This window comes from Opisthorchis viverrini (genome assembly GCF_000715545.1).
Source record: "Opisthorchis viverrini unplaced genomic scaffold opera_v5_95, whole genome shotgun sequence".
NCBI lineage: Eukaryota > Metazoa > Platyhelminthes > Trematoda > Opisthorchiida > Opisthorchiidae > Opisthorchis > Opisthorchis viverrini.
In genome coordinates, this window is record NW_008751752.1 from 1,521,082 (window position 1) to 1,539,217 (window position 18,136).

At 45.3% G+C, this 18,136-nt stretch overlaps 1 protein-coding gene across 1 annotated transcript; it reads left to right on the top strand.

Annotated features, from left to right (window-relative positions):
• Window positions 1-308: 308 nt before the first annotated feature.
• Window positions 309-17,969, top strand: T265_13731 (hypothetical protein; the record flags this gene model as incomplete). The annotated part of the gene is made up of 3 exons (XM_009170204.1): window positions 309-415; window positions 12,478-12,660; window positions 17,834-17,969. Coding segments are annotated over 3 exons (426 nt in total), but the record flags the coding sequence as incomplete, so codon positions are not given.
• Between the last annotated feature and the right edge of the window lie 167 nt (window positions 17,970-18,136).

Below are 18,136 nucleotides of genomic sequence, written 5' to 3' on the forward strand. Positions count from 1 at the left end.
ACAGGACTACTTGATACAAACAGCTGGTGGTTTACAGAGCTAACTTCATCGAGTCCCACAACACTGTATACTAGGTTTTTCCGTCTGTCTGCAACTTGGCCATTAAAGTTCGAATAGAACACGATAAAAGACAAAAACTCCCGTTACAAATGAACGCTTCCGAAAGGATGCGATAGGAGAAATGAGTTTGGAAAATGTTGTCACAAGGATGTCCAGAAAACTATCGGCAGTAATGGGAGACAGGTCAGAAGTTCTGATGACCAAATCGCGTCGGCGTACACCGCATCACAGTGGATAGTTATTGGGACATGGAAACAAGGCGTTCAACAGGATTCTATCAGGAATCCTCCCCGCATTTCAGAGGTGGTGTGCTGAATGGTGCCTCACCCGACATAAGCGCGCACTTGCCGCACTGGTGAGCATTCAGCTAATCAGAAACCAGTGTGACTTAAAACGGAAGTTAGAAAATCTATATACCGATTCGCGTGACATGGGATCGTGAGCCTCATGTTGGTAGGATATTCGCGAGATCATGGCATATTTTCTTGAAGGAACCTACTCAGAAGGTTGCTGAGGCTGTTTTCAGCAACCTTGTGAGTTGTCTCTTCCCAAAAACCTTATACCTTAACTGAATGTCATATTGTACTTAAACGGATTGAATGAGTCAGATCCAAATTAAGCATGAAATGGTGTTTGAGCAGCAAGTTCAATTGGAGTTTGGTACAAACGAAAGATTCAGCTGATATTCAACAGTGTCTAACGTTAACCCCGAGTTTTTTCATTGGCAACTGAATTTATCGATCCATTTGCGCAGGATATAGTGCATAATTAGAGGGCTAAGGATATTGGAAACAGGAGGACTAAACCCACTCGTTAAACTCCAGAAACGGCCAAACTGGTAGTGGGTCGTTAAAGAGTTTTCCCAAACCATGTAGGTAGTATGCTATGTAAAGTGGAACAGTGATTTTCGAGAAACACACCCGTTTTCAAGTCAATCTGGTTTTCACGAGAGACTCAACTGAATCTCTCGTCTATGATATTCTACAGCTGAATGCGCTGTGCGGGCTGTCGAAGAGTTTTCAGCAATCTGGTGAGTAGTTTCCTTTATGAAAATATACTGCGACATCTGGAATATCGTACCAACTGAAACATGAGGCGGCCTGCGTGCAGCACATCATAAACGAGAGATTCGTTTGAGTCTCCCGTGAAAACCAAATTGATTTGCAAATGAGTGTATTTCTCGAAAACAATGCAATTTGGGTTCAAGTAGATCATAAGGTCGATGGAAACTCGGGAACTGCGCCTACCTGATGGTCCCCAAGCAGGGCGAAACCGGTCGTGAGCTGTCGAAGAGTTTTCAGCAACCTTGTGAGTAGTTTCCTTTACGGAACAGTGATAGTTTAGCATTTCACTTTTTGTGGCACTAACCGGCGAAGCCCAGTAGCCCTTCAAGAACAATTTTCGAGCTAGGCATTCGAGGAGGTACATCTTCCGTAATGTTCCAGATGGCCTCTTTTTGACTTTGGACAATAACCTTCTAATCTGTACATGCTTGGAAAATATGTGTCCGTCCAGACTCTTTCAGATGCATTTATGTATACACTCGGCAGGAAAGCTCGCATTCATGTCAATGGGTAAGAAGGGACAGCAGTGCATGAAGCGAAACCTTTTTCCCGTTTGAGAAACAAATGGAAAGAAACAAAAAAGTACCAGTGTCTTCGGATCGAATTAACCTTCCGTCTAGATCCGGTTACATGCGATTTCTCTTTGTTGTACCGCTTACACTGGTAACCGTCGGTGAAGGAAGTTGTCGAAACAGAGCGGTTTCAGTTCGGTAACTAAACGTCATCCCATGGCTTTTATAATGATCATCGAGGTTTATTCCCTTTAGTGTTGCCAGGTACCAAGCTGTTTCAACGGTAACCGACGAGGAATATCGTAGCGAGATGTCTGTCTTAAATTTCGGATATCCGTATTTAGATCAAGGAGGATTAGACGCACAGTTCTGACAAGTAGTTCAGAGCATTGACGCGAATGCAAAGCTATCCACCAATCAAGAGGCAGGTCGACCAACAAGCCAATGGGAATTCTGACGCCAACGACCAATAATCGCGTTAAGGTCAGTCTGGTTCAGTAGAACCATGCATAGACAATATCCACTTACTTTCATCCACAGAGCAAGCACTTGTACCAGCGCCACAGTGGCCATATCAACTCTGTTGCCGATAAAATGTTCGCAACCATATTGTTCAGCTCAGAGGACAAACCAAAGGCCACCCTTTGGTGATTTTTCTGACGATCGCAGCTACAACGTCCGTACATGCGACGCGTGCGTGTACCTCTGAATTACCAATGAAACCATATACCGTTGGCATTTCACACTGAAATCTGTGCATCGTGTGTACAAAAATCTTTAGTATGCTGACATATGAGCTCACCAAAAAAGCAATGTTGATCCCAGCACATTATAGCACTTGACTTGAAGACTGTATTTATCGATTATCAAACACATACACCGTTATATAAATACATTCACACTGCTTTCTGGATAGTTCGGAAGGCCATTTTGTGATCATACTCGGAACTAGTCGGGGCCGGAATTTGTCGACCCAAATGTGGGCGGCTACTGACCGATTTTTAAGGTGAATTTTTGCGATTTTTTTATAACAAACACTGAAAATGATATCAAAGCAAACGTACCAGTGCTTCTGCCACATGTTTCTGCCTATACCCTGTAAGTAGGTTTTCATAGCAGTTAGGTGGAACTGCCTTTACCTCACTGCAATTACTGATCCAATGAATTGACGACGATTTGCAATTTCGAAGCACCAAGGCCTTCAGATGTTTAAATGAAATAGTTCACGACTGCTGCGTTTTTAGCCAGACTAACGCCAGTAAGACCCGTGCATAGTAATTGTGGTGACACATTGTGGCGCAGCGTTTTTAGCCAGACTAACGCCAGTAAGACTCGGGCAGAGTACCTCTAGTGACACATTGTGGCTCAATTCGAAGTAGCCTGTGTTGTGTTGTGGATAGCACTGATGTGTCAGGATGTCGTACTTTCCTGCGGCACAGACTGAAGCTGTTGGAATCCTGTTATGTACTTCACAGTCTTGTGTTCACATGAAGCTAGGCAACTTTTGAGCTTGGTTTGGTCAGTCCAGCTACGTCCTTACGGTTGTCAGTGGCATAATAACACTTTTTTCGGAGTGAACTCAGTGAGACCTTTCCCCCGCCGCAGAAATCATGCAACTGCTGTGCATTTTCGTCCGAAACCAAAAACCAAACTTTGTTCGCCACACTGAAAATCAATATTTGCGGTCCCTTCCTGGTTGTAGCACTGTCAGGTTTTCGTAAAACACTGCAGCAACTGAACAATAAGGGCTATGTGCACAGGCTTCCGTAAACAAAAATCAGTATGAAAGACGTGTAATTCCCTGCGGACGCAGGGAATGGACTCGGTTGCGATTTCGTTGTAGCCTAATTCTCACGTGCCGCTCTTCTACAGACCAGTAACAGTCGTCACGACATGGGAGAACATGCCACACTGTGCTTCCCACGACGTTGTGGCAACAGTTTGCAACCGTGAATGTTTAGTTTGTATGGATTGCTTCCAACGGCACACCTTCGGACGGAGCTGCGTGCGACGTGAAAATTCCAGTGAATAACGACGGATGAGATGGCATCCAAACCGATGCGTTTATGTGCTCGTCAATCGTTCCACCCATGCTGGTCACTTCAACGAAAGACTTAGATAGAGAATCTGACATCTGTTCAATCTCCTTTCCACCATTGAGAGCGCGAAATTGAATAATTGCATCAATTCGAACTTAACGACTGGTTATGTGCCGGTATGATGTTGCAGGCACAACTTGATTGGCATCAGCAATGAAGAAGCATAATTTTCCACCCACATTATTTAACCGGTGTAGAATACATATTCTGACGTATACTTGAAAACACAACTGAGTTACGCGCCAAATCATAAACCAAGAATTGTGAAATTGAGATTCACCAAATAATTTGTACCTGAAAAGGACACAAATCTCAATTTATGGGGAGTTCCGTCTAATTGTTGCGCGGATTGGTGCCAATCCAAAGAAAGCCCTGTGAGAATCGACGGACGTGAAGTACCGACAAACGCGCCTAAACAGCAATTGGTAACGCAACTGATCAAAAGCCGCGCGGGGAAGTTTTGTCGGAATCGGTTCGGCATGTTAATTGCCAAAAGTTGATAAATGGTTGTGGGTGAAAATGGAATGTATGAGATAGACGCAGAAAACAGCGGGTTCAAGCAAGGGAAGCGTATGACTGAGAGAGAAAGAGAGAGAACGCACAGTTAGTTACCAAACTTTACTACAAAAAGAGTGCAAATCAACATTCAGTAGATGGATCGGACTACTTCTCGATTTTTATTTTACCGTGGGACGTACGAACAAGGAAAATAGGACACTTCGAAGGATTAGCCACCTGCAACCAAGATTGCACAAAGTAGGTACACGCGAACCGTGCCCACAGTAAATCATACAGCTGAATCAAGTTTATTCCAAAAGGACTAAAGGAGTAAACTTAAAGATGGTTACTGCCACTAAAGGCAACAATAATAATAATAATAATAATAATAATGAAGCGGAAACATGCTGCGGTTTTTACGATAGCCAGAACCTTCTTTTTTAACTTTTATTGAAATATAACGAGACACTAGAAAGCTGGGGATCGTGGTGCATCTTGTTCCGTTGGTAAAGATCATCCACAGTTGGTTCTATGCGTATTCGACGACGAACATCTCCGTGGTGAATGAAACGACAGAAAAATTTGAAATTACAGCGAGCTGTTTTTCCTCCGACTGTTTTGTGTCCGCTATGCTGCAGCCCTTGGTGTCCCACTTGCCACATTAAAGCCATATCTCTCTCTCTCCTAGCTCTCTGACTTCGAATTTTCCTGACCAAGTGCTGCGGGCTGCCGGAGAGGAGCCTTGAGAAGCAGCGTGGTTGCCCGTAACTTTGTCGGTCCCACACTGACTACTTGTGAGTAGTTAGATTTGAATGATAAATTTCTTAAACCACTTGTGAGCCTCTCAAAAGAGCTGAGAATGAACCTTTCATTCATTACTCATAAGATTGCTGAAAACTCTTCGACCCGGTCGGCTCATTTAGGATCGTGTTACACAGCACGAACTTCCATAAGCGAAGCGCTGCTGATCAAATCGATTTGGTTTGATTAGCTGGCTTGTAGAAGTTAACCTATCAGTGCCTGCTCAACATTGTTTTTAATGGAACATGAGGCAGCAACGCATTTGATTGCTTAAGAACCTCATAGACAAGAGATTCAGCTGGGTTCCAGGAGAGTCAAAATCAAACTGAACGTTGTTTTTAATGGAACATGAGGCAGCAACGTAGTCAATTGCCTAAGAACCTCATAGACAAGAGATTCAGCTTGGTTCCAGGTGAGTCAAAACCAAACTGATATGCGTACTCGTGGAAAACTTTCATTCAATTCACATGAAAAGCGAGAAACCCAAATGCGTTCCGATAGCTATTGCTCCCGACTTCGAGAATGGTACATTACACTCGACTATTAGGGTAAATAATTTGCTTCTGGTGTATTCGATAGATGAATTGCATTCACAACTGGTTGCAGTACTCTGGTTGCATAGGCGGAGTACCCTTACCTTCTCAAACAGAAAGCACAGTGTGATGATATCGTTCTCATACTGGTAATCCACACGCCACTATTACTGGCTCCAGTAGTTTCACTGCATCGATAAGGGTGTCACTAATTCACAGTCTGTTTCCATTCCCACGAGATACATTCGCATAATGGAATACATCTCCCTATGGGTATCTGTGTGGTGAAAATAAAACACCGGAGTGGGGACTACAGGTGAGTACGATCTGGAAACCTTTAATTCTGTTTGAACTGAAAGCTTCATCATCGGCCTTTCAATCGAACCAAAATCAGAAGCGGTTCATAATCCTCTGCTCCCCCAAAGCTGAATACCTCGGAGATATTTCCTCTTTTTTCAAGGATCATCCCTTTTCGGGGTGGAATGCGGGGTGGAATGTCTAGGTAAAGAACAAATTAATCCCATACAAAAATGTCATATTTAATTCAACAAAGTCTAGTCTGAGACTGTGAAATTATGATCTAGAATTTCCTGAGATTTTACGTTATCCCACATTCTGATCTGGTTTAACTAGTTTCTTCGTTTTTTACAGGTTTTCAGTATAACCGCAACACAGCACGGTCTCTGACTGAATTTCTGACCAGTACGGTTGATTCGGATGCAGTCAAATCGATAAAAATCAATCCAACACTAATTCAAACTGATCCGCACGAATTGGCTGAAACCTATTGGTGGATGTAACATACTGAGCCCATTGGCCAGCCAAAGCGAGCACACAAATCAGGTGAACGTCAGTCAACGTGAGTCAAATCGGAAAAATTTGAATCAAGCCACAGTCGTGGATAGATCGGTCCAATGGCTCTCAAAGCTGTTCTTCTGTTGGTCGATTTTTTCGGAACGATACGGATGGATCCGAAAACACTGGGGTGCAAAATTGTGTCATTCCTTTCAAGCCAGTTGCGACCAACTTCGTCCAAGCCAGTCAGATTTTGCGAAAATAACGGCTCGCAAGATATACCAGAAATGTTTCCAGCCCAAAACTTCTGTTTCTATGCTCTTTGGTCATATGGCAAACAGGTCCAATAAGGAGTTGGGAGCTTGGGCGGCGCACAAAGGCATTTTGATTTTCAGGGAAGTTATTCGGTTTTATCCGCTCTCAGCAGTTGGCATCGTGTATAACTAGTCAGCAGACACAGTAGAAGATGTTGATGAAGCTGGATAACAAATCAAAGGCTGACTACTGTAATATGTTCGTTATCTGGGTAAAAAAACATCCTGTTACGGTGGTTCAGATGCGAACAAGAAAGCGAGGAATACGTTTACGTTGTTGGCTCGTTACTGATGTATGTGCCCGGTCTAGAAATGTCAGCCCCTCGTTTTGTGGCGTGAAAACAGAATGTCGCACGCACAATGGTGAACAAATGAGGTCAGGAGGCGCTTCTCGACATTCCAGATGGTAGTTGATTTATGGTGTAGTAGGACAGGACACGACAAGACACTCAACCGGTCGTTACAAATAAATAATTGGTCTGTTTAATTTTACGTTGGCACGTTATAAAGGAATATCCTACAGACTTTCAAGCTATCTAATCACTGGCCAGAAAAATAATTCCTTTCGAAATAATCTACTGGGCGATTGTATGAAAAGGTGTCACTCTGTCCGGATCACAGTGCGGCGAGGACATTTCGAATAAGACCACTCCAGACAATCTGATGGGCAATTTTATCACAAGCCGTGAACTTACATAAATGTACGCGTGGAATCAACATCCGAACAGGTGCATCCATCAGTTTGGCCTGATGAGCAAAATGCCACTTACACAAACACACAACGGGGTGAAAACACTCCTACACTCTTTGTCAGCATATGTGAGTGCGAATTCGCGACCTGCAAATTCATGTCGCTTGGGGCTAGTGTTGGGACTGTTTAAAACAAACAAAAAACATGGTTAAAGAAGGTCCTTTCAAACAGAGGTGAGGTTCGCATGGTCGCATGACCAGTGAACCGATTCATGAGTATCTAAGTGAAAGGGGGCACTTCTGTAAAGGAAATTACTCACAAGTTTTCTGAAAACTCTTTGACAGACCACGACCGGTTTCGGGCTTCTTGGGGCTCATCAAGTTGGCGCAGTCCCCGAGTATCCGTCAATCTTATGTTCCACTTGAATTCAAATTGGACAGATGTCGATAACCTTGTGGGCAGTTTCCTTTATGAAAACAAACTGCGGTATTTCGAATATCGTACTAACTGAAATATGAGGCGACTTGCGTGTAGCTAATTCGGTTGAAGAACACCATAAACGAGGGATCCACCTGAGTCCCCCGTGAAAAACAAATTGATTTGCAAATGAGTGTATTTGTCGAAACCAGTCCCATTTGGGTTCAATTAGAACACGAGGCTGATGGAAACTCGGCGTCTGCGCCTACCTGATGAGCGCCAAGAAGTGCGAAACCGGTCCTGGGCTGTCGAAGAGTTTTCAGCAACCTCATTAGTAGTGTGTTGCTTCTGGATGTGAACAGATTCTCCATTAGGCATCGGAAAGACTTGCGGTTCCGAACAAGGCACAGTACACTGGCTCTGAAAGAGCGACTCTTGATACGGTTCTGCCATCGGAAAATTCCTGGATATCTCCCACTTATTCAACAACAAGTTCAAAGCGCCACCCTCAGGTTTCCATTTAACACGCTGTTCTGTAACAACCACTGACTTTGACTGAGCTCGACTGTCGCGTGTTGCGTCGGGTACACAATCGCATGTCTTGAAAACAGTGGCAAATTAAGGAATCGAGGAAAAGCATACATATATGGACTATTCGATTACGTCCCAATTAAAGTGCTATCCACAGGTTCATAAATGAAACTTATCTACTATTTTTATTCGTATTGTCATCATTAGTGCTTCAGTTTGTGATCTGGTCGTCTGCATTTTTTTAAATTGATAATGGTGATGCTTATGAAAGCCACCTTTGTGGGACGCAATAAATACCCTTTGTCTGGGAGACTGGTTTTGCCACGGAATGATTACTTATCCTACTTTAGTCTGTTTTGTGTACTGTGTGTTCTGTCACAACTCAAGAATTGCACGCACACGCGCGCAATGATGCACATGGATGGCCCGGGAGCACTGTGGGGTCGTTAGATGGCAACTGAACCAGCTGCGGATCGATACCATAGGTCAACGTGCCCAGTCGCTTATATGTCTACCAGCCATCCCACTGGATGCCGCCCCCCTTTGTTTCAGCCTACACCACACACTGTGATCACTCACTCTGTGTGGTCGGAAGCCGACGCATCCAAAATCGCGCGGGTGGAGCTAAGTCATGACAAAGTGCCACTTTTAGGCTTGCCCAACTGCAGTTCCGTACGATCTCCCGGCCATTTGAATCAATCCACAGGCAGAGTAAGTCGCCAACAGGCTTCCGACGCTCACAAACACGGGTTCAGATCAGTCAAGTCAGTCATGTGACTCAGTCTAGTTGTCGCCCCGCCACCCGCCCAGCTCATCTGCCCACATGAGCGTGTGTTAGGTGTCTTTTCTCTAGTAGACTAACGGACAGGCGACTCGGCTCTGCATTGCCGTGACAACCGAATCCCGGCTTAGGGACCTGCCTTCAACTAACAGGGCCTAAACAAGCCCTGGACCGGGTTGCCACTGCCTCTCTCCGCGCGTGGGCTTAAGTCAGGACATTCACGCTACAAATATGGACAGGACAGCTCCCCAATGTAACAGGGACGGAAGTGGGGGGTGGCAGTGGTCTATCGCCACCACACAAATGAAGCACGTGCTCGTGACAAGATCAAAGGGACCAGTGATGAAACAATGATGAATTACGCCGGGCTGGCTGCCAAGGTGGCTATAAGGTCATATGGCATGCGGTTAAAAGTCATCTACAGTATATCTTGGGATCTCGATAGCAGAGTATCATACGAACTTCCTAGCATCTGTTCAATAGAACTGCTGAAATAAGGTTTGTGCGAAGCTGATGGCTGGGATCTAACTTGGTGTCGTATCGAACCCAGGATAGCTGAGCTCATCTGATAGAAATTGGGACTGCTCTGTTCTGATCATCTGGTCATGAAGGCCGCTTCTAGCATCTATTCTATCCAACTGACAACGTCTATGTGGCTGGATGGTTGGATTCCGAGGACCTCGCAGAGGTTATTTATTTTCTGAAACACCGGCTGGAATTATGCTCAGTCATATTGAAACACACAATACGACGGGACGTTTTTTGACAAATTTCAGCTACTCACGCCCACTGCTTCGGTTACTGAACAACGAGACTGGAAATTCCTCCAACTGCTGAGCTTTGCAGTTATCGTCGCACTCGGCAATCCATCACAAGGCTCAGTTTATTGAAATTTGAAATTTGAAACATCGGGGACACCATCTGACAGGCAACCGTAGATGATCTCCAGTGTTTCTGGTGCTCCGACCGACGATAATCGATTATCTTCGATTAAATCCACACGAGGATTGAGCATGACGTTGTAATTCGTTACCGAACGAATGACTCTGGGAAAAGTTTTACATCCAGTGTATCCAAAGGGATGATCAAAATGGCTTTGCCTACTTAATGCACATCTACACCCGGCGTTTCATCAAAATTCCATCATTTACTCATCCGATAGCTGATAGAGCCTCCTTAAGCTGAGCGAGGCAGTCGGAAAGCCTTGATGACAAGTATTACTCGAAAATTCAGTTAAACCACAAAGTCCATCGTAAACTGAAAATGGAGCGTATAATCCGCCTAGCCGGTGGATCATGTCTAGCTGGCTTACTGTCGTATACACTACTTATATAGTTGCTGAAAACTCCTCCACATTCCACGACCGGTTTCGCCCTTCTTGAGGCTCATCAGGTAGGCGCAGTCCCCGATTTCCCGTCAATTTGATGTTCGACCTGAAGCCAAATTGCACGAAGTTCACCCGTTTGGTTTCACCCAATTCTGTTTTGACGGGAGGCAGCCGGAACCCAACTGACTCTCGTTTATGTTTTTTAAACAAATGAATGTCCAAGTAGAACATAATTTTGACGGAGAATCTGGAACTGCGCCTACTTGAGGAGCCCCAAGGAGGACGACACTGGTCGTGGGTTGTCACAGTACTTTTAGCAACCTTATGAGTAGTGCATTACATTTGTACAATGTATCGCGATATCTGGAATATCGTGTCAACTGGAACATGAGGCGGCAACACATTCAGTTGCTTAAGAACATCATAAACGAGAGATTCAGCTGAGTTCCAGATGAATCTCCCGTCGAGACCTGTCACAAACCCGTCGAGGGGATCAGGACTACCAGAGATCTTCGAGGAGACCTCGCGCGCTAAGCGCTCCGGTTACAAGAGTAGCACTTCACCATCTGGCACGCACCTGGGGGGGGGGAGAATCACCTCCTGATTGGCTGTCAAGACCCGGGGCTGAAGATGGAGCCCGGAAGAGCATAACTGACGCCAATTGCCTAGTCATCGAACTGGATGCCGGAAGTATGGTGCGACTACAGCTGCAGGAGGAAGGTTGCAGCCGCGTTGTTGGATGGAGGGAGGGTTGAGAATCAGGAGGGAGAAAAAGAACTGGAGACGTCCCAGAGTCGCTTCGATAGGTTGAGTCTGAGTTAATTCGGCATACTTTCCTGGAACGTCACCGATACCGATGTTGTGCTGCCCGTCTTGAGATGGAAACTGATTGTCGAATGCCACGAGGTGGCACACACAGGGTGCACCAAGACGTACGACTTACTTCGGCAGTGGGTCTACTGGTCCGGGATGAGAAGTGAGGCGATGGATCATGTGCTGACCTGTAAACTGTGCCAAATGATGGAAGAGGACACGACAGGGGCAACCCATCTCATGGAACCAATCCATGTATCAGAGATCAGCGAATTATGACCCGTGGTCACCATGGGTTTCTTTCCGGTGACTTCGCAGTGGAGCGTTTTCACCTTGAGGACCGAATTGCTAATCCGAACACCTAAAAAAACTAATATCCTCACTAAAAGGGGTAAACATCCCGCTACTTACTTTCTTGGCGCGGAGCAAGGTGCTCTGAACATAGTGGTAGCGACTTCCGGTTGACTGAATGGTCTTGCTGGGTTGTTTTGCCATCTGGATCAAATTCTGCCTGCATTCAACCTCCAGTAGGCTCAGTGCTCCAATCACGATTGTTTGCGTGACACGTAGTCTTTTTTCTGTGTGAGACCATTAGGTGAGTCCTGCTAACGATCAAAAGACTAGGCCAAGGGTCAGTAGCCATAGTAACCCTCACACCTGGACCGTAGTCATGGCCACAGGCCAAGGTTGGTAATGGCGTTCCCATGTTAGTCACATGATTTAAATCACCGCTGTCAGCGTCATCCTGACCCCAATGGGAAGACAAAGCAGGCCGCCCCTCACGACTGATAGTGTGCACTGCGATGGCTGAAAGTGGGAGTGGAGTGGGTCAGTGTCACTGAGCTGAATTCAGCTTTCAGGCCCTGTCCAACCACCGATGACCTCTTCGAAGTCTGTCACTGCACGTACACAGAGTGTGGGGAAAGCCGTATGAACACATTGTCGAATTAAGATTAACAGCCTGTAATCTAGGCTGTCCTCCGGAATTTCACATATGCTTATGTTTCATAGGGTTTAATGACTACCAATCATATAAATGTGTTGCGCATCCTCAAGAAAAACTGATCCCCGAGTGTAAAGGGCTTAGATAAATATCGCAAGGGACGACAGTTGAGCCCAGTGGTTGAGAAGTCACCATGGCGGAACTGATCTGACCAAATTAGCGAAATGCACGGAGTAATTTGGTTTTTCAAGAGACCCACCTGGAACACAGCTGAATCTCTCATTTGTGCTGTTTCCAGGCAACTGAATGTGCTGCACCAGGCCGCCTCATGTTTCAGCCGCTACGATATTCGAGATATCGCGATACACGTATATCTTTGTAATGTACTACTCATAAGGTTGCTGAAAATCCGTCGACAGCCCACGACCGGTTTCGCCCTTTTGATGGCTCATCAGGTAGGCGTAGTTCAGCTGGGTTCCAGGTGAGTCTCTCGAAAAACCAAGTTAGTTTGCAAATGAGTGTATATTCGCTAATTTCGTGCAATTTGGTTTCAAGTAGAACATAAGGTTGGCGGAAATTCGGGGACTGTGGCTACCTGATGAGCCCCAGTTGTGGGCTGTCGACGAATATTCATTAACCTTATGAGTAGTGCATTACTAATGATCTGACCAAAATTGCAGCCAAGTGCTTCAAGCTTTCAAGGCTTATTCGTCGAGGCACAGCGACAGGGGAGTCTGATATTTGAGCGCGCCACTCTCATTACTAATGTGCTACACGTGGCACGGTCTTTCTTCAAAAGCTGTAATAATCCTGAAACGTGGTAAGACAGCGTACAAACATGAGAATGCATGCCTGGTTTCAACTCTGGTTGCATATGTGTCGGCCGAGGTAGCTCCATTCATGATTACTGTTGCTTATAAACTCACAGGCGGTTTCTCCACAGAGCGGACATTATTTAGACGGTTTGAATTCGGTCCACCAAGTGAGAGGCAACTGTGCCGCTCTTTGGCATTACCAGAACCTTTTGGAGATATTTTCCCTATCATAAGGACCCTGAAAGACGCAAGGGCCCACAAGAGATCTTGCGTTTGCTCAGCTTTAAGATCTTCCAACATGGCTGGGGTTTCACCCGCTTGCCCACAGAACACGTGATTTGCTCCACTTTGCTTAGGTAGTAAACCGTGGTTTTTCCAGGAAAGTTCCTTCCTTTGTACACACAAAGCACAACAGGTTGGTTGCTAAGGCAAACACTACGATTCTCGCTCTGCGGACCTAAAGCACTTTTGGTTGACGTTCGGATGTGTGCCGCTGGGTTGTCAAATCCAATAAATCTGTTTGGGTTAGTTGTTTATGTGCACTGCTACTGTGGGGAATCTTTGACAAACACGGTTACCAAGTGGTGAACAATGCCGGATGGACAGTTGGCGCACCGTCAGCGTATTCGTGTTCCTAATGTGCGCCTGTCTAACCCACGTCCGGTAGCCGGCCTTCTCGCCGGGTCACATGGAAATTAGGCACAGCCCAAGTTTGACATCGAACCTGCAGTTAGCTGAGACCCCTCAAGAATGAAGGAATGTTGAATAATGGACATCAGTAGGCAGAATTGTTGAGCCATCAAGAATCTCATAAATTTAATGTCCTCGCTATGTAGGATGAAATTATGAATCTTCGGAAAATTGCAGCTTCGTAGGCCACACAATTAGGAAACTTAGAGACGGAAACCTTCATTCCTCTACCAAAAAACTTCGGTTTCTCGCATATATCAGTAAGAGAATTAAGGCGCGAATCGAGATGAATCGATTTCATGGTTATCAGTGATTGGCTCGTAAAATTCAAATTCTGCCATGGGGCAAAGTGCACGAAATATCCGGCCACTTAGTAAGTTACTAAGAAAAGAGACTGCAGCTCAGTTCATCCGAATCTCTTACCTGGTGATGGGTGCCGTAACAGTACACCAATTGAACGACAATAAGTAGACAAACAAAGCAGTTAAACCCTATTGAAAACGAATGTAAAAAACTGATTGGCACAGAGCCTTTGATACGCAAACATTCTCAATCGTCTTTATGAATTTTCTTGGACCTCCCTTGATTATTAGACATTGATTAACAAGCACTGAGAAGCGGCGTCATGATTTCCGTACTAACCTTCCGTTAGATGCGGGGCAGAGCGTTTGACACCTGACAAGAAACTACTCGCGTTTCTCATCAGTAGTATACACCGTTACGCTGTTAGCCCCGGTTGTGACGATGGTCGTCGATTTAATCCCTGCCCCACTCGCCAAGGCACTTCCCTTTACGTCCATATTGTTCGATCCTGGACAAACTTACCCACCAAAAAGGGCAATAGCACAGGGTTTTAAGGAAATGCTTCTTTGAGTGACTACCCTGAACCTACAGACAACTGATTTTCGGTTCGAAACAAAAGACTTTGAATATGCTTTGATTCCTCAAGGTAAAGTGACAGAGTAAAAGCTCCGCCGACATCCATATTCGTCCGGTAGTGTCCAACTACCACTTTTGCCAGTTTTCGGAATTCGCCTGAGGTCCCTTCGAAGAGTCATTTCTTGAACCTCCCTAAGGGAGGGTGTTGGGCTGTCACGAATGGAAGACCGTATTTTGAGATTCGTCCGGTAGTGTCCAACTACCACTTTTGCCCAGTTTTCGGATTCGCCTGAGGTCCCTTCGAAGAGTCATTTCTTGAACCTCCCTAAGGGAGGGTGTTGGGCTGTCACGAATGGAAGACCGTATTTCGAGCAATCTGTAAAGACTGGATGAGTTCCGCTCAGTCAGTCATAACTTATTAGGAAGTGCATGCCCGAAGCCGCAAAAACCATCGCTATCAAACTACGCAATTTCGTTCTTTGTGTTCGAAGGCAACAGTGTACAACCGTTCCAAATGACTGTAGTAAAACAACACCCTTTCGGTGCCTGGCTGTCGAGCTACACAAAGGAAGCACGAAAGCCGAGATACTGCCAGGTTGCCCAATCCTAGACACGGGAAGTCGAGAGGTAGAGGTCCGGTCAGTAACTTCGCACCTTTACCAGTGGGCCAACTCAAATTTGGGTCTACTGACTGCAAAATTCAAATTTAAACTTGGTCATCAATAGGACCGTATTAGCGCTCCAGAGATTGTGTCTATCGTCGTACTTCCAGACCGTCCCTGTGTGTGCATCCACTTTCTTAGTACACGGAATTTTTGCTGGCTCGAAAAATTCTTGTCGAAAGTGTTCGTTCGTCAGCTTGTATTCAGCTACACTGCCACATGGACCAGGATAACATCAATTACTGGACCTATTAAGCCACTCTCGCACTAAGGAACGGTGTGTGCACACATCAACTGGTACACCTTTGTTGAGACAACGCTGTCGATACCGCGTTTGCTCTTCCCACGTGCCAACAGAAACACTAAACCCGCACCTGCGCACTCTTAATAACGTGGGAAAGGTTCGGACCGATCGAGAGGTTGTCGTTTCCTAAAGATTTGGTTGGATATCCGTCTTTGAAAGTGTCGTCCCCTCTTGGAAGAAGAAATTATCTAGAATGAACTACTCAAAAGGTTGCTGAAAATTTCCTGGGGCTCATCAGGTAGGCGCAGTCCCCGGGTTTCCGTCAACCTTATGTTCTACTTGAAACCAAATTGTACGAAATTAGCGAATATACACTTATTTGCAAACTAATTTGTTTTTTTTTCGAGAGACTCACCTGAAAACCAGTTAAATCTTTCGTTTGTGATGTTTCCAGCGCCAACCTGATGAGCCCCAAGAAGGGCGAAACCGGTCGTGGGCTGTCGATGGATTTTCAACAACCTTATGAGTAGTGCATAACAAATATACATCTATCGCGATATCCCGAATATCGTAGCGATTGAAACATGAGGCGGCCTGGTGCAGCACATTCAATTACCTGAACCCAGCTGAATCTCTCGAAAAACCAAATTAGTTTACAAATGAGTGTATAGTCGCTAAGAAGTTATTTACTTTGTGATTAGCGTGGAGTTGATTGTTAGGAAAGAGGAGCAAACATTACACATGGGATATAATTGGAAGCTTTCCTGGAAACACCAAAAGTATCTTTTGCAAACTCATGATCAACTAACTCAGTCTTTCCGACATAAGGGAGGTATTGGGATGCATGTCTTTGGATTTCGGAGGTTATTGATCCTGGTTGGTTTAAATCGATCCTTCCGATCCTGGCCTGGCGCTCAGTATTCGCACAATGGAATTGAATTTTCGGAAGTTATGACGTGTTCCTGATGGACTAAAGCAATTGGGCTATTGAATTGAGAGCACTAGTCCAAACTTTCAAGCCCCATTTAGGCATCCCGGGGTCTCAGCGATGATGGGAAATTACCCTACAAGACTTTTCAGCCAGAGGCATGGTTGCTTCAGTGAGCAATAAAATTTAGTGAGCAGCAAAAATACGAACCTAGATTGGGGCGTTTTTTGGTTTGAGCACATACGCAACAAAATGCAACATTTGGGCATAGAAACGTTTTGCAGCAGAGAGCGTCTTGCGGATAACGGGCACCCACTGGCCTCGCAACCACACCTGCTGAGTTGACTCGGTATCATATCGTTTTTAGTTGGTTCAGACGCCATGATTTCAAAATACGCATGTTTGTCTCTTTTATTCAAATTCATGGTTATTCATCACGCTTCGTGTCTTTGCGCCGTCAGCCTTTTTGCGCACCTCGTTGGAGATTCGCATTCAAGAATAACAGGCTTATACCAAGCATATCCGAAGTTGAAAGAGTTACAGCAAAAAGACTGGTGACCTGTTCACTTGACCTGATGAAGCTTTTGTGTCAAAAGCGAAACGTTGCCCAAATAAATACTACCGATTGTTTACCAAGCCCTTCTGAAACGATCACTTCTCAATCAGTCCCAAGCCTTTTCCAATTGATTGAAGATTGAATTTTGTTCGGTCTCTCGATTCCTCCAAAAGTCTTTCTTAAACCTGATTAACGGGATTTCTCTTGTTGGTAGCATCTCCCCTTTTCATGGTTCACTCAAAACAATAAAAAAAACGGAAAGCTGCAAAAGCCTCCCCTTCCATGATGTCCCACCCGCTCGTCAACGTGTTGCTACCCGAGTCTTCAAGTGGCTCTGGTTCAGAGTAACCATGCCCGTTTCTTCACCCGTCTGTCTGTCTGCCGTCGATCAACAAAACTATCTTTGTGTATTACAAGACCCTCATTTCGCCGCTCTCACACATGCTTTTTACCTGACTGAATCAACATTAGACGACCACACTAAGGGGTGGGGGGGGGAGACGGTCTACCTCGTCTAACCATGTCGACCAGTTGGAGGCCTGGCTGGCGCTAGACCCTACTTCGTTGCCATGGTAAGGTTTGCGAGACAAAAGAATGTTTTTCACATGAAAACTAACGTCTGTCAACAGGCGAGCGATCTCATGTCGGTCTAGCCTGCCAGTGTCTTCCTCAGCTTCTTGACTTCTGTTGACTGGACATTCACATCGAGGCGGAGTCAACGCGTGATGGTCCAACATTGTGCAAACACTACACTGTAGCAGCAACCTGTACGAAATGGTCCGGGGCGAAATGTACACAGTGTCTGAAACGAACATGTGTCGGCATCGGCAAACCGATTTTCACCAACAATTGTACTCGATTTTATTGATACACAATGTAGGTATCATGACAAACGCTCCTACCGGACACTGAAAACGCTCATTTCAATCGGAGACACAGCTATCGCTGGCCGACTGCACGATCAACAAGTATTGAACGGATCCGCGAAGGAGAATCGTGTTAAAACTCCGAAGGGGGTAAGTGCCTGGTCAGGTGACCTCTGTTCACATGAAGTCCCGTATACTACAAAGATACGCTCAGAGAAAAGTGCAAGAAGGTGACATAAGAAGTAAGAAGTGGTATACCCTGATGAGGCTTTCTTGGTGATGTGTGTATCAAGCTATAGTGCGGGCTGTTTTGTTGT